The sequence below is a fragment of the Peromyscus californicus genome, unplaced genomic scaffold (genome assembly GCF_007827085.1).
Source record: "Peromyscus californicus insignis strain IS unplaced genomic scaffold, ASM782708v3 Scaffold_14__1_contigs__length_90479793_seg_2, whole genome shotgun sequence".
Classification (NCBI taxonomy): domain Eukaryota; kingdom Metazoa; phylum Chordata; class Mammalia; order Rodentia; family Cricetidae; genus Peromyscus; species Peromyscus californicus.
This window is the reverse complement of record NW_026294436.1, coordinates 66,063,780-66,089,334: the sequence shown is the minus strand read 5'-3', so window position 1 is coordinate 66,089,334 and position 25,555 is coordinate 66,063,780. Positions and strand designations below refer to the sequence as shown.

Sequence of the window (25,555 nt, the reverse complement as noted above, 5' to 3'; positions counted from 1 at the left end):
CCAAGACTCTGTCTCCTCCCCTGCACTTTTCCCCAGCAGGAGAAATGGATCCCAGAGTCCAAATGGACCATGTGAACACAGAAACAGAAAAGATGCCGAAGACTGGTGCTCTGGAAATGTCAGCCCACGGTTCTAGACATCATGGAGGTGGGAGGTGGTGGCAGCTTACTTCCCAGCCCTGGAACCCACCAGCTGGGCTAAGTGGTACTGTGTAGCCTCCAATGGATCTGAGGCTCACGCAGAGAAGAAATAAGAGGAGCCCAGGAGCAGTGGAGAAAGGAGCAAAGAGCAGGGGAAAGACAGAGCAGACAACAGAGAGGAGGGGAGGAGGGGAGGAGGGGAGGAGGGGAGGAGGGGAGGAGGGGAGGAGGGGAGGAGGGGAGGAGGGGAGGAGGGGAGGAGGGGAGGAGGGGAGGAGGGGAGGAGGGGAGGGAACCGGAGTCCCTAACTCCAGGACCATACAATAACCACAGACTTCTACCGCAGCCAGCCCGGAGGCCCTGCAAGGCAGCCTTGGGGAGCTGAGTTCTGCCTCATCTGCTGGATACATGTAAACAATAGAAGTGGGAGCTATACCTGAAAAGAATAGGAATGGAGAGAGGAAGACATGTATAGTGCCTGCCGTGGCTTTTCCCTTGGGGCGGGACACACACACACACACACACACACACACACACACACACACACACAGAATGGGAACCAATGGTTCAGTCAAAGCTTGTCTTAAACACACTACCTAGGGTTTTTTGCAGACCTTCAAAGGATAATCAGATGCTCTGGGCCCCTCTGGCCAGACAGTCTTGGGGAAGTGCAGCTCCGGGCTGCTCGCACTCTGGAGGAGAGTAGGTATAAGAGTGGGAGCCCTTAGCCACAGCCTCGGGGTGCTGTTGTTCCCGCTGGGGCATTCAACCCATACGCTTAACTACACCGTCTAGAGGGTACATAACCCTCCCCACCTGCTCCTCACCTCACTCTGCTACAGGAGGAAAGAGACAACAAACTATCCACACAAGACAGGTGTCTGGGTAAGCATGAGCTATGACATTTTTAGGGGTGATGGTCAGCAACTGGTTTTACCTTTTTCTTTTCTTTTCTTTCTTTTTTAGTATGAATGGGTGTTTTGCCTGCATGTATGTCTGTGCACCACATGAACGCCTGATGCCTACAGGAGCTCAAAGACGGTGTCAGATCCCTGGGAACTGGAATGACAGATGCTGTGAGCAGCCACATAGGTGCCTACAATTGAACCCAGGTCCCCTGCAAAAGCAGCAAGCGCTCTTACCACTGAGCCATCTCTCCAGGCCCTAATTTTATCTTTTAATGAATCTGGCTGAAAACACACACACACACACACACACACACACACACACACACACACACACACACACTTTTGTGACTCAAGGTAGGATTCAAACAAACAAAACAAAAGAAAACTAGAAAATAAAGTTAGCCTCCAAATTATCTCCCAATGAGCTGACAGATGTTCCATTTCCTCGCCCGCAGCAGTGCCCAACACACGGGCAACCCTGAAGGTTGAGTCCTCAGCTCCTTTCCAGGCCAAATAAAGCTGCCCACCTGATCCAGCCCTCCCCACCTCCGCCCAGCACCACCCGAGGGCATGCTGCACCTCTGCACTGACCTGAGATCAGAATTGCAAATCAGGTTTTAATGAAGTACAATTGTTTTTGCAAGATACCCTTTTTATCTCAATAGCAGATGCTTTCATCAATTCACACACAGCCCTGAGCTTTCTCAGCCCTAAAATTATGGGAAACACTGCTAATCCCTTCTGATGGAATCCTCTGGAATAAATGGCTGTGGTCACAGGCAGACTCCTGGAAGAGTGGTCATTGGTTTAGAATTAGAAAATCTCTGCTTAAGGGCCATTCATAATTCCTGGTAACTAAAGCTTAATGATAAGATTTAAATAAGGATCTTATAATGGTTTTTAGAATATTGTAGAATAGAAATAATGCAATAAACCTGGCCAGGTTTTTGTTTGTTTGTTTTTTTCTGAGACAGGGTTTCTTGGTGTAGTCCTGGCTGTCTTGGAACATGCTTTGTAGACCAGGCTGGCCTTGAACTCAGAGATCTGCCTGCCTCTGCCTCTGACTGCTGGCATGTGCCACCACCACCACCCAGCACCCCAGGTATTTCAATGCACCTATCTGGGATATCCCAGAAGTCTGCTGTTGGAAGCCTCATCCCTAGTGGTGTTATTCTGGAAAGTTCTGGAAACTCTGGGGCCTCGGTGAAGGAAGTAGGTTATCGGAAACCTCTTCTTATGGGATACGATTATCTTGGGCCCCTCTCCCTTCTTTTGGTTTCCTGGCTGCCATGATGAAGCAGGACAGAACTAGAGGAAACGTGGGGAGTCAGCCTGAGTCTAGCCATGCACAAGACCAATTAGCTGACAGCTGGACAGAAAACAGTCCAGATCAGCACACACTTGATTGGCATCTGCACAAGTTCTGGAGACAGAGGAAGCAGCCAGGCCCTGCTCTTCATGTGCCTGTGTGCATCGAGGCCGTGGCCAATCCTTCAGCTACAGCGACATAGTTGTGTTTTGTTTGTAATTGTTTTCTAGTGCCAAGAGTTGAACTCAGGGCCTGGAAAATGCCATAGAGACACTAAGACCATACTTTCACGGGTCACTTTATGGTTCAGACACTCTATCTCCAGCCTCAGTCCAACTTAATGCTCTAAGACTCTGGCCTCAGGGCCAGGTAGTTATAAGGTTCTGCCCTGAGAGCCCTGCATGGCAGATTGTGCTGCACAGTCCACATTTCAAGGACCCTTGGAGGTGGTCCTGGCTGCCAGAACTGTGGGAAAGAGACTAGAGTTAGGGAAAGAGGCCAGGTCAAGAGAGCAGGAGAGGAAGGCCCCACTCGCAGGACTGTGCCTTACCAGCAGCTACCCTGCACCTCTCCCCTGGAATTCAGCTGCTTTCCCACTCTTTTACTGCCCTGCTGAGCTGCATGCATGATCTCCTGAGCATGATCTCCACCCTGAGCAGCCAGGAGAACATGAGTAACCCACCTACAGGCAACGAGCTGTAGGGGCAAGCCCGCCGGGCACCTTCCTACCCACCCATGCCTCTCTCCCAGGAACATACTTCCCGCCTGCGTTTGTGAAGTAACAAGGCCCTCCTCACCCTGGGCCAAGCCTCCACCCCTCCCCAGCCTGCAAGCGAGATTGTACACTACCTACTGTAAACAGAGCAACAGTGATGTTGGGAATGTGAACCCTCAGAGCATCCATAACGCTTATGAGAAGAATAAATGGAATGCCTTTGTAACAGGAGACGAAAACAAAAACAACTCCAATGGGTGGTAGTGGTGCACACCTTTAATCCCAGCACTCTGGAAGCAGAGGCAGGTGGATCTCTGAGCTTGACATCAGGCTAGCCTGGTCTACATAGCAAGTTCTAGGACAGCCAGGGCTATACAGAGAAACAGTGTCTCAAAACAAAAAACAAAACTCCAAAAGTACCAAGTCCTGAGGCAGCAAGTATAGCCCCCAGGGAGCCTTGGAGAAGCCATTCCCTCAGGCAATTGTATCTAGGCTCCTGAATCTTGTACCAAACAGGCCTTTATACAACATTGGTCCCTCTTTTAGTCACAAAGAAGATGCTGGAACATCCCAGTGTGTGCTGTGCTCAGCACCTGCAGCATGCCACCCAGCAGGGCCTATTGCTAAGGCACTACTTGTCACCACTATCACCAAAGCTACAGACTCCCCCTTCTTCAAATGATGAAACACATAAACTTCTGGTTTCACAGACCAAATGAAGCTACCAGAGATGACTTATTCCTGTCAACTGTCTGAGCCACTACCCACCAGCCATGTGCTCAACCTGCAGTCACCATGTCCCTCAAAAGTCTATGAATGCTTAAGTAAGACTGTAATCACTCTTACAACCAGCTTCGACATCATTTGAGAAGCCAAGGCACATGTTCACATGCGAAAGTGTGTGAGAACACAGACACATAGGCAAATTTCTGTTCCTCCAACAACTCCCAAATAACCAGCAGCCGCTTTCCAAATTATTAACTCAGAGGCTTAATAGTATCTATAAATGCTTGGCCAGTAGCTCAGGCTTATTACTAACTAGCTCTTACACTTAAATTAACCCATAATTCTTATCTATGTTTAGCCATGTGATTGGTACCTTTTCTCAGTCCAACATTCTCATCTTGCTTCCTCTGCATCTGGCTGGTGACTCCTGACTCCACCCTTCCTCTTCCCAGAATTCTCCTAGTCTGGTTGCCCCACCTATACGTCCTGTCTGGCTACTAGCCAATCAGCAATTTATTAAACCAATTCGAGTCACAAATCTTTACAGTGTACAAGAGCACTATCTCACAGCATTTCCCCTTTTTTGTCTAATTAAAAAGGAAGGTTTTAACCTTAATATAGTAAAACTATATACAACAAAAACAGTTAAGTAAGAATTACAGTAACACTATCTAATCCATTTGCATTTGGCAAGATTAGAGAAAACACTTAATTGTCTATCTTATCTTAGTGAGTCTAAAGTTTTGTATCTAATTTACTTTCTTTTTTTTTTTTTTTCGAGACAGGGTTTCTCTGTGTAGCTTTGCGCCTTTCCTGGAACTCACTTGGTAACCCCGGCTGGCCTCAAACTCACAGAGATCCGCCTGCCTCTGCCTCCCGAGTGCTGGGATTAAAGGCGTGCGCCACCACCGCCCGGCTCTCTAATTTGCTTTCTATTATAACTAAGGAACACTATAATTATAACTATTTAGTCTTCAATTCCATCAAAGACCCCAGAAGGGTGGAATGTTATCAGGCCAGATAGCCCAAGGTCATGGGCGGAGCGAATCCCCACTACACTGGCACACACACGGAGGTCCATCAAGTTTGTCATGTCATGGGAGCTGGTGACAGGCTGAAGTGAAGAATGACTGAAAATGAGAACAGAGGCACACAGCGGAAAAGAACATGGAGAATTAAGATTCAGGAGAGATGCTTTTTCCCTTGTGGCAAGAGCAATAAGCAAACATATCCAGAGGCCAATACAGTCTAACTGTGGTGCTGGGGTCCTGAGATGGTGACCATGGGAGACTAGATGCAAAGGTAAGTGGAGGACTCCAATGCCCAACACAGGAATTTGAACAACTTCCAACAGCAACTTCATCTACCCTGAGATTCTAAGCTGAGTCTTCAGCCCCATGTCCTGCTGCAGGATCATCTAACCAGGCCTGTCAGGGTTTTTTAATGTCTAGGATGCTGTTCTGACTTTCATTTCTGTTGCTGTGATAAAACATCCTGACATAAAGCAACTTAGTGCGGGGGGCGGGGGGAGGTTGTGTCAGCTTAAAATTCCAGGTGACCACTGTGGGGAAATCAAGGCAGGAATTTCAAACAGCTAGTCACATACTTCCACAGTTGTGAGAAACTGTGTATGTAACGTATACATGCTCACTTGCTTGCTTACGTGTGCTCAGCTCTTAAACAGTTCAGGAACTTTGCCTAAGGAATAGTGCTGCCCACAATGGGCTGGATCTTCCCACATTGATTAACACGTAATTAAGACAATACCTCATAGACATGCCCACAGGCCAATCCGATGTTGGAGAGTCTAAAATGAACCCAATGCTTCATTTTAGACTCTCCTCCCAGGTGATTCTGGTTCTGACCAAGTTGACATTTAAAGCTAACCGTCCCAGGTACCACACTGTGTGCACAGAAATGCCGGTGGCCCCATTTCAGTCTATGGACCTACCCTCAAATTAGATACCTTTTTCATGCATTGTTTTGGCTTCATTTTAGCATATGTAAGAAAAGTCTCATGTTTGCCTATCTTTCTATGCTAAATTAACAATATTTGCCGGCCTCATCATTAAGTTCTACATTGGTATTCAGAGACCAACTCAGGATTTAATTGTGCACTTGGGAGTTTTCATGACCTTTATGGGATTTAATCAGATTCCCAGTGGTATTGAGCATACAAAATCTCGGTCACCCATGCAGATTCAGACATTGGACATAAACGACCCCCCAGCAGCAGCTGCCTTAGGCCCCAGATTGGAGGTTGGAATGCATAGGCACAGCTTCCCTGTATGTAGCAGGATTCACTTAGTGCCTCTCCTCTATTCAGCACAATTCAGTTTCCTTTCTGAGGTCCCTTCAGCTACCATAAGTGACCTGAATTGCAAAGACATCAGCTGGAATTTAATATTTGCCTCTTCTGAGCCATAAGGAGACTATCCACATCTGGCCGCCAAGTGGTCTGAGAACAGTGTATTTCACAATCATGACCAAAGATGGGTCTCACCGGGACTGGGGAGATGGCTCAGCAGGACAAGGCACTTGCCACCAAACCTGACAGTCTAAGTGTGATCTCCAGGACCCACATGGCGGAAAGAGAGAACAGTGACTCCCACAAGTTGTCCTCTGACCCCTACACATGTACCATGGTTGTGTATATACACACACATATACACGCATAATAAGTGCAATAAATTTTTTATGGGTATCACATGGGCTGGTAAGATGTCTCAATGAGTAAGAATGCTTGCTGTGCACGTATAAGGACCTGAGTTTGAATCCACAGCATGTGCATGCCTAGAACCCCATCACTGTGAAGTAGAAACTGGCAGATCCCAAGAGCCCACTGACCACCCAGCCTAGCCAAAAACGCAAGCTTTTCATTTACTAAGAGACCCTGTCTCGGGCGGTAAGGTAGAGGACAGTAGAGGAAGACACTTGACATCCTGCTCTGGGCTCTGCATGCATGCACAAGGGATACATACACACAGCCTCACACTCTCATGCACATACCCCATGACAGATCTCATCATACTCATCATATGAACACACACGGGTATCACAGCTACCCAGGGGGACTACTATCTAACAGCATAAAATCAACCCCTGTGGTGGTACAAAGTTCACTATACAACCCTCCTAGCAGCAACAACACTGTCCTCTGCTCTCAGACATGCATATGGGCTGGAGTCACCATCTCAAAGCCCTTTCAAGCAGAGCTTTCTTGCTGAGATCTGTCACTGAACCTCCATCCATCAGGGTTGCCTCACCTTCCCCCTCCTGGCTTGTCCCTTGAGACTCTCCCCTCTGCCTAGAGATGCTGGACTAAAGTTCACCACTGTGGTGGTTCGAATAAGAATGGGGGGAGGGGACTGGAGAGATGGCTCAGTGGTTAAGAGAGGACCTGAGTTCAATTCCCAGCAACCACATGGTGGCTCCCAACCATCTGTGATGAGATCTGGTGCCCTCTTCTGGCATGCAGGCAGAACACTGTATACATAATAAATAAATCTTTTTAAAAATTAAAAAAAAAAAGAATGGGCCCTATAGTGTACATATTTGAATATTTAGTTCCCGGTTGGTAGACTGTTCAGGAAGGATTATGAAGTGTGGCCTTGTTGGAGGAGATGTGCCACTGGGGGTGGGCTTTGAGGTTTCAAAAGCTCATGCCAGGCCCAGTCTCTCTGCCAATGTGTTTGTGGATCAGATGTAAGCTGTCAGCTGTTGCCCCAGCACCACGCCTTCCTGCTGCCAGGCTTCCTGACATGATGAACTAACCCTCTGAAACTGTAAGCAAGCCCCCAATCAGATGCCTTCTTTTATGAGTTGCCTTGGTCATGGTGTCTCTTCACAGCAATAAAAGAGTAGACAACTTTTCCTTATAGACAGAGCCACCAGGTCTGGGATGCTGCAGGCCTCCTGTGGGTCCAGAAATATATAATTTTAGAATTATACATTATCATAGCCCATATGACTATTGTAAGTCTAGGAAACTATTCATCGAGGAAGAGCTCATCAAGCTTGTCCAGTAAATCAGCCGGGTGCTAAATTTACTTATTCTGCAGTAACCACTCTATGCACCACACCACCATGCACTAGATATTGAGACCGCAACAGACGGCAGCAGTTCCAGTCCCCAAGAACCAGTAGCCCAGGGCTGTGCGACCAGTGGAACAGCGGGGTGTAAGGTAGGAGGCAGGAGCAATGGATAGGATGGGTGGCGGCTTCACAGAGAATGCAAGCCAGCTCAATAAGGAATGGGATGTGTAGACAGCATTCCAGGGAAGTGGAAGAGCCTGTCTGGGAAGTGGCTGGAACACAGAAGATGTCAAATGAGGGGAAACCCTTAACTGGACCTAGTCTTGGAAGCCCTTTAAGCTTTGCAGGTAAAAGCCAGAAGGGGTTTGAGTATGCAGATGGCATGCAGAGGTCCTTTCCCATGTTGGTACTACCATTCTGGGGAGGGGTTGCAGCAGGTGGATTCATCCAAGTGAGATGAAAAACCCAAGAGGCCAATAATATTGAAGGGATATGATACTCTGAGGAAGAACAAATCAAGCCTGGCCCAAAGTAGGGTTGGGAGGCAGAGAAGAGGATACAGGTGTGTCTGACTGTGTTTGGACGGTGCACGTCCCCAGAGGGCACTTATTAAAGGCTTAGTCTTGGAGCAACACAATTGGAGGCAGTGCCTTTAGGAGATGGAGCCTACTAGGAGGTCGTTCAGTCACTTGGGGTGTGCCCTTACAGGAGATTACAGGACCCCAATCTCTTCATCCTCTTTCTTTTTGCTTTCTGGCTAATGTGATTTATGGCTTTGCTCCACTTCATACTCAGGATGGACTACCTCAATAGAGACCCAAAGCCATCAGGCCACAGGATCATGGACTAGAACCTTCAGCTCTATGAGCCCAAGCAAATCTTTTATGAGTTTATTCTCTCAGTGACAGAAAGTTAATACCTAATGGTAACTGAGAAAGGAGGAGTAGAGAGGTCCCTAGGTAAGGACTAGGGTCCATTGAGGCCTTGAGTGACAAAGGCACACAGATTCAGTGTGGAGCCAAATGGGCATGGGGCAGGTGGTCCACGGAGGCAGATGCAGGCCTGTTCCAAGGGCAGGTCGAAGAGGCAGAAAGAGAACAACCAGAGAGAGCTGTGAGAAGGCATCCGGAGGTGCTTAGAGAGAGGAACACGGGGCAGGGTGCTAGAAACACTTGGGAACAGAGCCACAAAGAGGACAGGAACAGCAACGTCAAGACCACAGAGAGGCCTCCGTAAGCACTAACTGAGACCCAGAGATGGCCCAGCAGAGGTCTGCCAGCATCCTTGGCAAGCACTGAGTGAAGAAGCACAGTGAGCACAGGGCAGGGGTCAAAGACATTCGAGGAATATCATTTAAAACAGGGAAAATGCACATCTAGTAAAATGCTGATCTTGTCCAGGCCTGGATGATGGATGCAGAGGGCTTGGCTTTATCCATCTCCAGTACACTATGCATCTGATAGAAGAAGATAAAGAGAAAGGGGGCAGGATTTGGGGATGCAGAGCCTGTCTGCAAAGAGAAGAGACCTGGCCTGTCGGGAGGCCTGGAGACATGGTTGTGGGGTGAGGCACTGAGGATACAGGGAAACCTGTCGAATCAATGTTCACAGGAGAAATCAGCTTCAACAAAAGGGAAGCCACGGCTTGAGTCAGGGAAGAAATGGAGTTACCAGAGCATACCTGGAGAAGTTCATGGAGGGCGGGTACTATGGCCTGACTGTTTCATCAAAAAGCATGTTGAAATTTAATTGCAATTGTGATGGTATGAAGAGGTGGGACCTTTAAAAGGCAATGAGGTCATGGGATACCACCTAATGAATGGATTAAGACTGTTATCGTAGGAAGATTTAGTTCTAAAAGTGTGGTGTGGAGCCCCACCCCCTTTCTTCTCCTGAACACATGCTCTCATGCCACGTGATGACTTCCATTACGTTGTGATGCAATAAAAAAGCCCTTGCCAGGTATAGCCCTTAGATCTGGGACCTGTGAGCACTCAGAACTGCGAGCCAAATAAATTTCTCTTGTTTCTATTACCTGATCCACTATGTTCTGTTATAGCAACAGAAAAGACCAAGACAGCAGGGCAGTGAGTGCTCCCGATGACACCCTCTGTCATATCAGTGCAGGGAGTGAGTGCTCCTGATGACACCTTCTGTCATATCAGTGCAGGGAGTGAGTGCTCCCAATGACAGCCTCTGTTATATCAGTGCAGGGAGTGAGTGCTCCCGATGACAGCCTCTGTCATATCAGTGCAGGGAGTGAGTGCTCCCGATGACACCCTCTGTCATATCAGTGAACCTGATGTAAAGACATGAGGGTGGGAGCTCCTGGGACTCTGAGAGTGTGACAGTATGGTGAAAGTTGAAGAATCAGACCCAGGCCATGCTAACGGGTTATGGGACTATAAGGGTCAGCCAAGGTCACACTGTGTATTCACCTGAATGACAAAAGCTCTTGGGGATCCTTGGTGAGAGCAGAGGGGTACTGGAGTGGGTTCCTGGCTTGGAGAGCTTCTACCATAAAGGTGACATGGGACATGCACAGATGAGCCAAGTGGCGGATGACGAGCTTGAAGGGATCCGTGTCCTCAAGGGACCACGCCCTGAGAGAAAAGGGGCAAGTCACAAACAAAACAGGGACCATGACAGGGTGTAGGTAAGAGGGCCAGGGCTGCCTGGAATGGCAGGCATAGATGAGGTCAGGAGGCCACAGACGCATAGGTAGTCTCCAGCACGAGGTCAGCTTAGTGCCTAACACAACACAGGTCAGCAAGAATGTGACCATGACCAGGTCCAAATCCTCAGTGGATCCTACAGGGAGTGGCCTACAGAGGCAAAAGGACAGTGATGGCAAAGGATGGAGAGGACACCATCCAGAGGCCATGTGGATGGGAAAATTAGGCACTTCCCACCGTCTAGGAAGGAAGTCAGTAGGAGAAAACTGGTCCAGAGAATAAGGTGCAGAGCCACATGAACACAAAGGAGACAGCAGATAGCAGTGGCTGGAGGCGACAGGCGGGAAGTGAAGTCAAGTATGGTCTCAGGGTGGGTACAGGTAAAAACACCCACGACAAGGCCACACAGCTTCACCTGCCTTCGTCCAGAGACTGGAGAGTCAGAGGAAAACTGCCTTGGTGCCTCTGCCACATCCCACCTTAGGAAGCCTAGAAACATCAGCGACCGATGAGGCTCTGCCAGCCAGCACTGGCTCGTTTCCAGAGCGTCTGAGTTCCATTCCCTCCTCTGCTCTTACAACATGATTGATGGAGATTCAGTGATGACAAGACTGGCTTTGGGAGACAGCCAGTCAACACTGGACACAAGCTGAAATGAGAAACAGTATCACACCTGACAGGGGGAGCCCTCCGGGTCACTGTGCTCCCCACTCTTGCAGGAGGGCTCCTCGCTAGCATCAAGGGCCCTGAGCCTCCTGGAATGGTGGGTCTTCTTTGCATGAGTTGTAGTTCTCCAGGTTCCAAAGCACCATGGTCCAGAAAAGGATGCACATTCCTTGCTACCTAGGGTGTGGTCCCCAAGGGCAGCCAGAAATGGGCCAGGCAGAAGGGCAGGAGACTCTGTCATAAAGTTGATTAAGCTCCTCTGTGCTCCAGCATCATTCTCAGTTTCGGAGAACAAAGATGGGCAGCAAAGGCCCTTCTCCTCCTGTATGGATGGAGAGAGACCGTGGGGTGGCAGGGGACAGAGTGGACAAGTAGCAGCTGCCGGTGGCTGACCCTGGATGCTGGAGGATGACTTGATCCAAACAGACCAGCAGTGGAGGCCAGGGAAGGGCTGGCAGGGGCTCATGCCGCCCCTGGCTCAGGCCAAAGAGGGTCTCTGAGAAGATTACAATGAGCCCCAAGTACCCTGTTTCACAAAACACTGCCCCCTTTCTTTTTATAGATGCATAACTAAAGAAAATGATATGTGTTCCTAGTGGCTGGGTCTGTGACAGGCTAGAACTGGCTGAAAGGTCTTTAGCCATGAAGACACTCTGTCAAGTAAAACTTTCCCTCAGCAGACTAGTTCTCATTATCACCTGTGAGGTCCATTCAAACTCCAAGGATGAATGTGGCCAAGAGCCCAAAGCCATTTCAAGATGGGAAGATACATCAAACCTTTCTGGAGAGCAGCACTGGGACTAATTTTATTTGTTAATTGCCAAAGTTCAGAGGGACTCTATTTTAAAACCTGGAAAACCGAAAGCCTGAAATCAGTGGTAATGCATCTTTGATCTTTTCAAAAAACAGTTTCATCTGTGTTTATATAACGAGACCGTCTGCAAACAGGCTCGGCCAAGCTGGAGCAGAGAAGATTCTGAATTGTGAGTAAACACCGCTCATCTCAAACTGGCTGGAAACAGACATCGCTCCACATAGCAAACCTTTCAGGACACTTGTGGGCTTTTTCCCTTCTAAACATCCACATGCAGTTCTTTAAATGAGCGCGCACACACACACACACACACACACACACACACACACACACACACACACGCACACACACAAACTGCCCAATCTTTTCTAGATGGAAAAGTGGGTGGTGACTTTTGTTTCACAGCATATTGTATTTTCAAACTTTTTGGAAATGAACCTGTATCTTTTTGCTTGTATAAGTAAAAGTCTAATTTTTAAGAAGATGAAATAGAATTTCTTCTTTTAAAGAGGAACCCACAGAGCTGGGTGTAGTCGTAAATGCCTATAGTCCTAGCACTTCAGAGGCAGAGGCAGGATGAACATGCGTTCCAGGCCAGCCTGGACTATATATCAATACTCTGACCAAAAAAAAAAAAAAAAAAACCAAATGAAATGAAACAAGGTGGAAGGGAGGGGGAAGAGGAGCCCTGTTTCCAGCCTTGTTCTGCTCCAATCAGAAAGTCCACTCTAAATATCTTACCAACAGAGAAGCTAATGTTTGGGGTAGAAACTATTATTAAATCAACAATTCAACACCAGTGATCACAGCTGGGGAAAGGACTTGACCATAAGAGTCTCACAGACTCAGATCAAATCCCAGGCCCAACATACACTAGCTGTACAAGCTTGAGCAAGTTTCAGAACCTTTCAGAACCTCTCAGAGCTATAGTTTCTTCCTGTGTAAAAAAGTCATCTGTGGGGACTAAAGGATGCCCTGGTGTGTAAGAGACAATATCCACGAAGAGCACAAAGCCAGGGTTTAAAACAAACCAAAAACTCATCTCACTCTGCTTCTGCAAAGCATGACAAATGTACTCAAATGCAGTGGCTGATGGGAAATAATTTCATGTGAAAACGATGCAGATAGATTTTCAAGGCATAAATCAATATTTAAATATGCTTATGACTAGCCACACCTATCTTTGCTTCTAGACATCCAGGGGAGGATGGGGGAGGGGAGGTGGGCTAACTGGAGGTACACCTGAGAGGTCTTCTCCAAACTACACAGGACCGAGCGTGGATAAATACATACTGGATAAATAGTAACGTCCGATATTTCTCTTAAGTAGGTATGTACATATACAAATAAACAGAAGGAAAAAACCTACTACCTGCATGTCTTTTAGCCCAGGGGGTGCAGGCATTTTAACCGCTATGCATTAAATGCGGATTCATTGCTTGGGATGCCAATACATACTAAGCAATCAATATGACTCATCAGATCAGGAAATGTATAGAAATATGAGGTGCCGGAAAGAAGGCAAATGCACCATCTACTAACTCTCCTAAATATTAGGTTGAAGTGATTACCACCATTCACCAATATCCACAAATGCACAGTGTGCGTATCAGGAAATCAGAATATCTGAGCTCCCCTTCGAGTGTTCAGGAATCAGATCCCTGTGGTGGGGATCGGACTGCTTGATTCAGAGAGAGAAGGGAAAGACTAGGAAACAGGGGCTGTGCCGGTTGCCAGTGTGCCCCTTCCACTAACTGTGCCAACAGAACCTGACTTGGGATGTGACCACACGGTACTCCCTCAGATTGGGAGATAAGGGTTTCGGGCAGAAGCCAGTGCAGGATCACCAGGATGTGCAACCGTCATTCAGATGTCTCTTGGTCAACTTAGCTGCACAAACCATCCACTTAATCAGCTTGTTCTTGAATTATTTATTACCCTTCCTATCCCCATCCACATGCACCCTGAGGGAGAGAAGAGAATTCTTCCTGGTGACCCACCCTGCCTCAGGAACCAGTGCAGTGAACAGCAAGTCTGAAGGAGTTTGGGGTGCTGCCACTCTCCAGACAAAGCAAGACCAGGAAGAAACAGCAAATTAAGTATTAGGCTTCGAGAATGTGGCTCCCTCTCCAAATCCAAAGAAGCCACTAAAGTTCCTTTAGAGCACGGGAACAGATCTCTGCTGCATATTTGGGCACTGTCTACCCTGAATCCCTCTTTATCCTAAACCTGGTTTGGTTTCATTTTTTTCTTAGCAATTGCCAACAGCCTCAAATCCCACTGTCTGTAGTAGAATAGACCCAGCATTCCAGCGCAGAGAGGACAAAATCCCATCACATCTAACTAGCAGGACTTTTTATATAAGCCCCCAAATTCCTACATCAGAATCCATTCCTAAACCAACTGATAAGTGATTACACAATCTTAGAAAGAGGTTGAAGCTTAGATGTGATCTACAGGGTCTTTTCGGGGTCCAGTGGTTAAAAGCCCCTTCCCCCTCCCCAGACACTCTCTCTCTCTCTGTTCCTTATCACAGCCCTTAGAGCAGGAGACGCCAGGTTCTATTTTAAGACAAACCCTCTCACACTAGAAACCACTCAGACAAAACACTGACATCTTAACTACTCCCCAATCTTCTTCCTTCTGGGTCATCTCCTGTTGTACACAAGCTCTCCAAAGCTCCCCAGAGCCTCTGGGAGCTGGTCTCAGGGTCCCTCCCATCACCCCCCAAACCCCCGCTGGGGGTAAGGCCGTTAAACAGTGGGTGTCAGGCACTGGGACCTTGGCCTTTCTGACTATTCGCCCCAGGGTGAGAATGGGTACCTTAACCAGCCTCAGAAGGAAGCTAAGGGGTTTGTGACATGTGACGCAGTGGATCTGCTCCTCCTGTACCTTCCTCCTTACTCCTCTTCAAGAGTCCTCGGCTTAGGGAGTGGGGGTGGGAGGAGAGGCTGGGGGGCGGGAGGAGGTAAGAGGGGGATCTTTGATTGGTGTGTAAAATGAATGAAAAAAAATTCTTAATTAAAAAAAAAAAGAGAGACCTCGGCTCCACACCACACCACGCTTGACCTAGGACCCAACTGCTCTCCACGCTGGGAGGAAACTTGTGTCCTGGGGATGATGGGACCTGACCAGGTCTACACCACCTGGAACCTTACTTATCCTGGACCTTCTCTTCTTCACTCTCATCTCCTGAATTTGCCTCCCCTCCTGCCTGGCCTCTCCCTACTTCCTCTCACAAGGCGCCCTGGTTGTGTTTCCACTTAGTCTCCAATTATGTCTAAACGCAACCCACCACAGATGCTGACATTTTAAATGTTTAGTTGTTATAGTTACTTGACTAATTGCCTGGGCCACCGGCAGAGCGTCTTCTCTCCTGCAGGCAGGAGGGGGGTGGGGAGAGTCAGGCAGATGGGGTTTTAAGCCGCTACTCCACTTGGAGCCGGCCCGGGACACCTTGCCACGCCCAGGAGAATGCCCCGTGTAGAGACTCCGCGGGCCATAGGCTCCAGCCAGGGCCAGAAGGTGCGCCCGCCCGGCACCTGTACCGCCTGGCCTCGGGATGCCAAGAACTGTGTCTCCTGCCCCGGGACAAGAGAAATGGACAAGGTCTGCCCAGCAAATGCTTCTCTCTGGCCTCACAGTCCGCCTATGCCTGCGATGTATAAAAGGCAGGTGAAATGAGGAAAGGAGGTGGGCATGGGGGAGAGGGGGCTTGGGGGGCAAATGAGAGTTAGAAGGCGGCTGCAGGTTACTCACGTGCCAGATAGCGAAGAAGATGAGCGCAGCGCAGAGCACCAGGGACAGCATGTAGCAAAAAGCAGCGAAGGTGAAGGCCATGGCTGAGGACCCCGATCCCACCACACACAAAGCCGCTCCCTGGAGACCAGCGCCCTCCCAAACGGGGGCCAGAAAGACGGCTCGTCCTCACGATCCCGGAAAAACCAACCGCTAGGAGCACACACAACAAGCAGAGACAGAGTTGAGGGTCAGCGAAGCCGGCAAGACTCGGGCAGGACAGGAGACCCAGGACGTGGAGTGCCCACGGGCACAGAATGTCTGGCAGCAACTGTTCCCCTCGCCGAGGAAGAAATCTAACCAGTAGAGAACACCTGCAGACCTGTGTCAACTAGAGAGGCTCTTGAGACCAACAGGCATGGGGTGCGAGGACTCCACAGAGGACCGGACGAGGAGGTCCGTCCCCTGGAAAGAGCCTTCTCTGTCCGCTCCGCTCCGGAGCCGAAGAGGTGAGGCGAGCGCGCCACCCAGACTCCAGGAGCGTCCGGCCAGGTGCCCGGGCTCCGAGGTCCCCAATCCCACAGCCGCTTTGTCCCGGAGCACAAGTCTTTAGGTGGCGGCCGAGGCGAGCCAGGTCCCGTTAGCCCTGCGCCCTGGGCTGGGGTCTTCCAACGCAGCTGTGCGCACGGAGATGCATCCGGCCCCGGCCCCAACCGCGTCCCCCGGCCGCCGGCTTCCGTAACCCGGTGCCTGGGAAACTGGGTCGGACCGGGGCGGCGTGGGTTCCAGCCTAGCGGGCCAGCTCCCGGCCGGGCGGCTGCGGCGCGGCTTTCCGGCCAAGTGCTGCTCGCTACTGAGCGGGGCTCCACCTGCTGCTGCTGTCGCCCGCGCTCGCCGCGAAGACTGCGGCGCTGGGACCCCTCCCTGGAGGCGCCCCACCCTCGCCGGCTCCGGAGCGCGCCCTCCCCGCGGGCGGAGACTGCGGCGATGGGGGCCGGGGAGGCGGTGGCGAGGAGACACGGTGCGCGCCCGCCTCTCGGAGGAAACTTGCCGCGGCCCCGCGCGCGGAGGCGGGAGGGGCAGGGACTCTTTAAGCACGTGCGCCCGGAGCGAGTGGGAAGGCGGAAGGCTATGGCGATGACGCGTCCGCCGCCCCTAGGCTTCCAGCAGTTTCGTGCACATCAGAGCGGGAAGTGAGGGGACTTGGTCGAGGGAGTGGATTGGCTCCTGTTGGTTGGGTCCTGCTTAGGCCGATTTCCCAGACTGTAAGGTACTCCTCATCTGGGAGTGCCTTTTCGGCTTTACCCTGAGCCCCGCCCCCCGAACCCCGTCTCGCTCCCCCACCCCATCCCACCCCACCCCACCCCGCGTGCGCAGAATCCTGCATTAGAGTCCACCCCTGGCATCCTGCATGATTCGCTTCCAGCTGACATTGGGGTTGAAGGAACCTGGCGCCATGGATAAGGCAGCAATGAGTGTTTCTGTGCTGCTCTGTGGCATTGTTTAGAGCAGGTGAGGTTGGAGGCAGACTCCCTCCTCCAACTTTCTTAGCCTCAAATAAAACCTGCTTTCTTTATCAGAAAAGTAGCAATGAGTATCTTCAAACCAAACGGGACCTAACGGGGAGCACTTGGTACCCAGTCAATCCTTAAATGGTAGGAACTGTTACCTGCACACTCTGCCACAGTCTGTTAGCATCTTAGAAAGTTTGTATCATAGTCACTCAATGAAAAAGGTTCCAGTCCTGCAGACAGAACTTGGATTTCAGATGAGCCAGTCCAGAAAGCAGGAAGAAATGTCCTGAAGGATGATTTGCAAGTCACTTGGGAGTCTAGACACACACCATAGTTTGGAGTGAATCTCAGAGCATCAGGTTATGTCCAGAAGGCAATGTTTCACTCCCATCGACCCACCTCTGGATCTTACAGGTTTTTTGTCCCCTCTTCTGCCACCTCTCCATGATGGCCCCTGAGCCTCAGGGAGAAGGGGTGTGATATAGCTGTCCCATTTGTGGCTGGCTGAGCACTGCACTGCACATCGACAGCTTGTGTGTTTCTGCATTAGCTGTCCTCCACTGCACAAAGGAACTTTTCTCTTAAGATCGGAGAACTGCCCTTGTCTAGGTGTAGAGATACAAAGTTAGAGGACAATTTGATGTTATTTCCAATTAGCAAAACAACTGTAGTACGTTGTCCTCTGGGCATTAACAATTCCCCAACCGTGGATCTCCGAGGGTTCTCAGCCAGATTTACAGTAGCAGGCGTGAGTTTCCTCCTGTGGCAGGCCTTTAAAAAAATGAGAAAGCAGCTGGTTACCCCCGCCCCTAACATTCACAACACTGTTGCGTCCATGGACATATCTCAACATATCAGTCATTATTGTAGCTCATTGGGTTCACAGCTGAATAAGACTGTTGATGAGCGACACACACACACACACACACACACACACACACACACACACACACAGAAGCCTGCATAGCAACTTCTGGTACTATGAAGTACAGACAGCAGGGAGGAAGCTCCCTAGTCAGGGCCAACTTGATTTCTCCATGTCCTGTGAACAAAGTTTCTTCAGCAAGAGTCTTATCATCAAGTTCTAGTGGGCAATCAGGAGCAGATGACAGTATCCTACATTCTTTGGGGTTCTCTGAGACACCCCTAAATTCTACAGGCCCTCCAGTTTAGAAACATAAATCTGAAGATGCTAGGACCCACTATGAGTGAGAACACGCAATGTTTGTCTTTCTGTGTGTGGAAATCCCTTACTTTTAACACTTAATGTACACTAATAAAAAAGCATTCCCATATGTTTCTGAAATCTTGGTTACAATGCCAGACTTTTTTTCTAGTGGATGTGAGCACAGTCTCATTTATGCCATTTTTCTGAAGTATGAATAATAAAGTTTAGTCTATTGCCTAAGGTGCTATTCTCAAGTGCACAAGATCAAAAAGGTTTAGATTTTTCATTTTAAATAAATTATTAAAATGCTGTATGTGAAAATTTCCTAGTAAATAAATATTTCAATGTCTTGATTTATAACTTGTCAAATAAGTTGCTTTCTCACTTAAGTAGGTATGTTTTCCAACAAGTGGAACTATGAATTTAGAATGAATGTATGCTTATATAGACACCATTACTTTTTAATGTCTATTGAATACTTCATGTTTTAAAATGTTTGATTATGCTTAAGTACATGTTGGGCAGTTTTAACATTTGAAGTCTATTTTCCTAGAATTTTAAATTGTTTTTATCAACATCGTGCTTAATTCAGAAGATTTTTTTCAAATGTATTATTGTATAAAAATTATTTTCTGATTTTTAACCTACCTTTTGACTGATAATTATAATTTAAGAAATTAAACCCTAAGATTTTATATAATGTGATTGACATGTTGATGAATGTGTGTGTGAATTATAAGGATTAATAACATTTTTTCAACCATGGTACATTCTTAGTTTGCAAGAGACCCTTATGACAAAAGAGAGATTTACAATCAAAGACAAATAGAAGTTTACTAACATGTATATTTCATATACTCGTAGGAGACACACAGAGAATGAGGAGTTCTCGAAGAGGTGGCTTTGAATTCCAGCTTATGTAACATCTTCGAATGACAGTACATTCCTTGAGAAGTGACTAGGCAAAGGAACAGGACTTTGAGTATCCGGGCATGGTGACTTGGGAAGAGCAAATAACAGGCGGAGTGAGGCAAAGGCTGAGCTTGTTTGGGTAGATGGGCTGATAATGTCCAAAGTTGTAATGTGTGGTCAGCCTAGTCTCCACGGTAGGAGAATGTGAACTTGTTCGCATTGCTTGGAGGGAAGTCCTCTGTCTTTCTGAGTGTATCCTGTCTTCAGGCAGGTAGAGGGAGGGCAGAGCTCACCTGCACACGCCCGGTCCTCACTGCTTTCAACTCCTGTGTCCTCCATAGATACTGATGACTGAGGTGTGTGACTATTCATAGAACGCTAATAAGTGTATCCACAGTTGGCTGTCTCTCTATTCTGAGATAGTTTTTAATATTTTATTGACGAATTCTTAAACTTGTAAATATTGAAACACTGCATTTACAATGTATGCAAGAACTGCAATGTGCAAACAATACATCTAAAGTAGCAATTATTAGAATCAGGGGACAATTGTGATTTCAATATAGTGATAAAACTGGGAGGCACACAGCAAGGGGGTGCTTTGTAGTAAGTAAGTACATGGGAGGCCCATCTATCAATGGCCCTTGTGACATCCTGTCATGGTTAGCCTGAATTAATGGGTTTAATTTAAAATTTAATTATTAATTGATTTTTTTCTACCGTGGTCTGCAAGGGCCACCATACTATTTACCAATCAGAACAGAAATCTTTCAATAGTGTAAGGGTTGAGGCAGTTACACTAATGAATGTTGACTGAATAATGTATAAGGTGGGAAGCAGAGTGGCTTTAAAGACAAAGCCTTTTTCCACCTTGGGAAAAGGTTTGTCTCTCAGAAGACATATGGGGCATGCCTGGAGTTGGGAGAGGAGACAGAATACTTCTGCCAACATCCAGAGGGAAGCAAGAAGCGACTGGAGAAGCTGAGGCCAAGGCTTTAGAGAAAAGAGGACGCACATATTACATCATGCCAGTGCTGGAGAAGACACAAGTGTGGGTGTGTGATGCCAGGGAGGGGGGGGGGGCCAGGCCTGAGCCTCCAAGGACCTCCAGCTAGCAAAAAAGAAGGCCAGAAGTAAAAGGACCGAGACACGGGAAGACCCTGTGTGGACCTATGACCCTTGGCAGGGGTAGAAGCTTCTGGTTTTTTGGGGTTGTACCACCCTCCCAGAATCTTTGCCCGAAGTTGTGAGGATCTTCCAGCATCCCTAATAACAAATTTCCTTCTAGCTCAGGCATCAAAGAGGCTTGGCGTTAGATTTAAACTATTTTAAAGAGAGTTAGGAGGTTATGTGTGCAGTTCATGTGAACCTGCACTTTGGAGACTTTCCACGTATGAATAGGGGCTGGATAGATTAAAAAAAAAAAAAAAAAAAAACAGTATCCAAACCCAGCCAGCACCAGTCTGGCATACAAGGGCAAGCAGAGTTACAGGGGTTATAGAGGGCTAAAGGCACCAGCTCTGCATGGAGCTGGTGATGGCTGGCTCCCAACTTTAGAAAAGTTATTATTAAATCAACTATATGCAAGAAAAAAGGGGTAAAGTGTCCTGTGGAGCATCAAGGGATGAAGGGAAAACCTTTAGATCCTGGTTTTTAGAAAGCAGCTATAAAATGCAATCTGGGGACAACCCAAAAGCAGTCATGGCAAGACATCACCTGCTGTTGAGTCTGATAAGGGTCCAAGGGATGTTTGCAAAACTCTTCGTTGATGTTTTGCATTGCTTGAGTTTTTATGAAGAGTCACTTTAAAAGGCTCAGTTCATAAGACACTCCAAACATCTGAATTCACCAGGAGAAAGAAACAGACTTCGAGAAAGTGTCTTACCTAGACAGAGTCTGTGGCTGGGACTCAGGGAATGGTTGGATGGTTGCTGAGAAGCAGGAATGGTGGGTGTGGAGAATGTAGTGAGTGGATTTAAGCTGAAGGCTGGAGAGTTGCTGGCATGAGGCTTGCCAAGGAAGCAAGGGAAGAACTGAATGTATCCCAGTCACACCAAAAAGCCTGAGCTAATGCCAGTTAGAGGACATGCTTGAGTTCTATGCTAAAGGAAGTATCTGGTCAGGTTTTCCTATGGGTGGAATGGGGTTACTAATGGGATGGAAGGAGATTTACACCCCACTAAACTAAGCTGCCCATGAATTGAAAATACTTCCCTTTATGCACTGGTCATTTCCCTGATGTGTGTGAGCATGGACTGGAGGCAGAAGTGAACCAGAGGCAGGAAGGGTTGGGGTAAGCGTGATGATGGGTCGTGTCTTAGCTGTGTGGGGACAGCCATCACCTTCACCTTGCTCTGCCATGGCCTTCGGTGAGGCAGGGAGTTACTACACACATGGTTAGAAAAGGCAGCAGCCAGGGGTGCTGACACCCACCTCTGATCCTGGCACTTGAAGATGGAGACAGGAGGAATTCCAGTCCAGTCTGGGCTACAAAAGGAAAAACCTTGTCTCAAATCGAAAGGGCAAAACAATTGAGAAGGAGCAGGAACAGGCTGATGTGTCAGAACAGTGTGGATCTACCTGCAGAGAAAGAATTGGAAGTAACTTGCCTAATGTTGCCAACTTGACTGTGATGCCTTCCTGAGCACCTGCCCCCAGCATCCTCCTCTTTATTTTATACCACTGTTAGCTGGACCAGAATGGCTGGACAACAGAAAGCCAGACCTTGGCAATATAGCAGAAGTGTGGATGGCCAATCAAAAGCCATTCAAAACCCCTCTGCTTTTCTTTCCTTTCTTATAAAAGCCAGAACGAGGAAACTCATTTTCTCAGAGGTAGCCACAGGTCAGCGTTCCAGCCAGCGAGGTAGGAGATCCGTGAGGAAGCCTCCCTTTCCTCCCGCACAAAAATACACTTTCACAAGATGCAAACTTTTGGCTCTTTTCTGTCTTCACACCTGCAATGTGGATGTGATAGCTGGAGAAGCCACAACCCTTTTGTGACCATGAAAATCAAATCACATGCAAAGGGTGGAGAGTAAGCAGGAAAGGGGCCAAGACACTAATGGTGTCAGGGAGCTGCCGCATTAGGTCTAAGCTGGTGATTCTGATTTTATGTCCTCTCAGGACCCTTCTCCATGCTATCAGTGAAGAACGATGTTCACCTGTCAGCAGCAGAATATTTTATTTCTGTAGGTTCATAAAAGGAAAGGTTTTGGCCTTGGAGATGGTTCAGTCCACAAAGTGCTTACTGTGTATCCATGAGGACCTGAGCTTGGATTCCCCAGAACCCATGTAAAAGCTGGTGTGATGGCACAAGCTTGTACTCCAGGGGTGGGGAGGTGAGACAGGTGCATCCCTGGGGCTTGCTGGCCACCCAGGTTAGCCTAATTGATGAGCCCCAAATCCCAGAGAGAGATCCGGTCTCAAAAACAAGATGGACAGCTTCTGAAGAATGACACCCAACACTGACTTCTGGCCTACACACACATACACACACACACACACACACACACACACACACACACACACACACATGCACCAGCATGGACAAGAACACCAACACACACACAAGCTCACTCACATGCACATGTAACACACACACACACACAAAGAAAGTAAGAAGTTCCATTCTTATTCCACAAGAATTCACAGGGTAAGTATTTAAGAACAAGCAGGGTGGGTGGATCACTTATGTGGCCAGTGGTTGTGGGTCCCAAACTCAGTTTTCCCATTCTAGATTATTTATTTATTTGTTCATTTGTTTGTTTACATTGATGTATTTGTGTGTGTGTGTGTGTGTGTGTGTGTGTGTGTGTGTGTGTGTATGCATGAGAGAGCACAAGTATGTGCATGTGCCACATACTTGTATGTTAAGATCACAGAACTAGTTGTGGGAGTCATTTCTCTTCCTCCACTATGTGAGTCCCAGGGATTGGACTCAGGTTTTCAGACTTGACAGCAAGGCCCTTTCCTTGGGGAGCTCTCTCCTGCCTGTGAATGTCTTTCTCCTTCTAGGCATCATTGCTGTGGGACATGTGTACACTGTGTGAGGATATGTCATTGTGATTGGTTTACTAAAACGCTGAACAGCCAATAGCTAGGCAGGAGACATTGGTGGGACTTCTGGGCACAGAAAGAAACTGAGCAGATGAATCTAAGCATGTGGATTTCACCAGGGAGACACAGAGGGAGTCAGACATACAGAGTTGCTGGGGATGTCTTTCTGTATGCTGTGAATGTGTTGCTCTGATTGGTTGATAAATAAAATGCTGATTGGCCAGTAGCCAGGCAGGAAGTATAGTATAGGCAGGACAAGCAGAGAGGAGAATTCTGGGAAGTGGAAGGCTGAGTCAGGAGATGCTGCCAGCCACAGCCATGAGAAGCAAGATGTAAAGTACCGGTAAGCCACGAGCCACGTGGCAAATTGTAGATTAATAGAAATGGGTTAATTTAAGATATAAGAACTAGATAGAAAGAAGCCCGAGCCATTAGGCCAAACAGTTTAAATAATATAAGCATCTGTGTGTTTATTTGGGTCTGAGTAGCTGCGGGCCCGGGCGGGACTGGAGATAACTTCAACTACACAGAGTGGAGGAGAGGTAAAGAGCCACATGGCAGAACATAGATTAATCGAAGCAGGTTAATTGAATTTAGAAGAGCAAGTGGAACAAGGCTAAGCTAAGGCCGAGCTTCTTAACTAATAAGAAGTCTCCGTGTCATTATTTGGAGGCTGATGATCCAAAGAAAGTCCAACAAGAAAGTCCTACTACACATCATGCTTGCCTTCCAGACAAAGAGCAGTTTGAATCACCAGTTCCACCATGGTACATGGCCAGTCTTGGCATAGCGGTGGCGAGGGAGAAAAATCACACAACCGGGTTTTCATCATTTATGACAGGGAAGGCAAGACAGTTTGGGTACTCGCCATTCATTCCCACCACCTCCCCCTGCTTTCCCTCACCATGCCACAGGGTTCTCTCTTTCATCTCTTTTTGGGGAGGAAATGCTCACTTACCACATAGACTGGAAACTGTGTGGACCCTGGACAATGCCTAGCTAGCATGTATGGATAATAAATACTCCTTTTAATTCAATAAGCAGGAAATGCCTGGGGTTCTAACTTCCTGTGTTTCTATAGTCCCCTTTACTGGCATCATTCTGTCATTGGTAAAATTGGCAGAGCAGGGTCAGGGAAAAGACAAAGAAAACCAAGGCTGTGTTACAGATGAAGGTTTGCAACTGAGAGGTAGAGTGATGGGGCCGTTTTACTGTTTAACATTTTCTTTTGATAACATTTTCTTGTGGTGTAGAGCATCCTAGTTCTGTAGTGCTCAGCTGGAGAATTCAAACTAAGCCCCTCACCAAACACAACTTAGAACATTTGGAAGAAATACAAAAACATACAGAAAGTATTAAAGTTCTAAGAAGAAATTAAGGCATTTCTGAGGCCACATCCCAAGGGATTGGGAAGTCAGAGAAGTTAGCCTGGCACTCAGGGCATTTGCTGTCCAGAGGCAGTAGCTGAGGGGCTGCATTCCACTGCCAGTCAGTGCCATGTGGGGTTGAAGGCAAAAGTCTGAACCCCAGAATCACCAGGCTCAGTGCTTGGGAAGTCCCTTCTTTGGCATAAGCTTGACAAGACTGCTCTGTATGAGTCACAGTGAGCCAGAAATAAGCCGGCTCTTAGACCAATGCCATCTGGTCAACCAGAAATCCACTGCTACAGTGTGAGAGAAATATCCCCCACAGGCTCATGGTCTAGAATTCACTGTGCTGATTTTGGAGACTGCGGAACCCTTGAGGTATGGGTCCTAGTTGGAGGAAGTGGGTCGCTATAATTTATAGATACATATATGAATTTAAACTATAACTCTATATCATATAAGTATATTTTATATGGAATATAAAATACATTATATGTATGTGTAATCATCCACGGGCATATCTTGTTCATCAGGCTCACAGCTGGGTAGGACTATTGATAACTCCCCCTGCTACCTTCTATACTACGAAAGCTAGCCAGAAGGCAGAAAGCTTTCTGGTTAGGACCAATTGGATTTCTCCATGTCCTGTGACCAAACTGTGTGATGTCTTCAGCAATAAGGTCTTACCACTATGTTCTGGAGAGCAACCAGGTGCGACGACAATTGTCTGCATTGGTTAGGGGTTCTCCAGGACACCCTGACCAGAAAGTCAAGGGGAGATATCCCACATTTGGCACTGGGCTTTTTATTT

At 47.9% G+C, this 25,555-nt stretch overlaps 1 protein-coding gene and 1 long non-coding RNA gene across 2 annotated transcripts in view; both read right to left on the bottom strand.

Moving 5' to 3' along the window:
- The window catches only part of Cnih3 (cornichon family AMPA receptor auxiliary protein 3), a 110,435-nt gene extending 93,827 nt beyond the window's left edge, over positions 1-16,608 (bottom strand). The window contains exon 1 of the mRNA XM_052737841.1: positions 15,747-16,608. Within this exon, the coding sequence (XP_052593801.1) occupies positions 15,747-15,827 (81 nt within the window). The 5' untranslated portion in view covers positions 15,828-16,608. The remainder of the gene's footprint in view (positions 1-15,746) is intronic.
- A 496-nt stretch (positions 16,609-17,104) lies between these two features.
- Positions 17,105-25,555, bottom strand: part of LOC128110081 (uncharacterized) — a 63,909-nt gene continuing 55,458 nt past the window's right edge. Inside the window, exon 3 of the long non-coding RNA XR_008218033.1 lies at positions 17,105-18,010. This is a non-coding gene — a long non-coding RNA (uncharacterized LOC128110081). The remainder of the gene's footprint in view (positions 18,011-25,555) is intronic.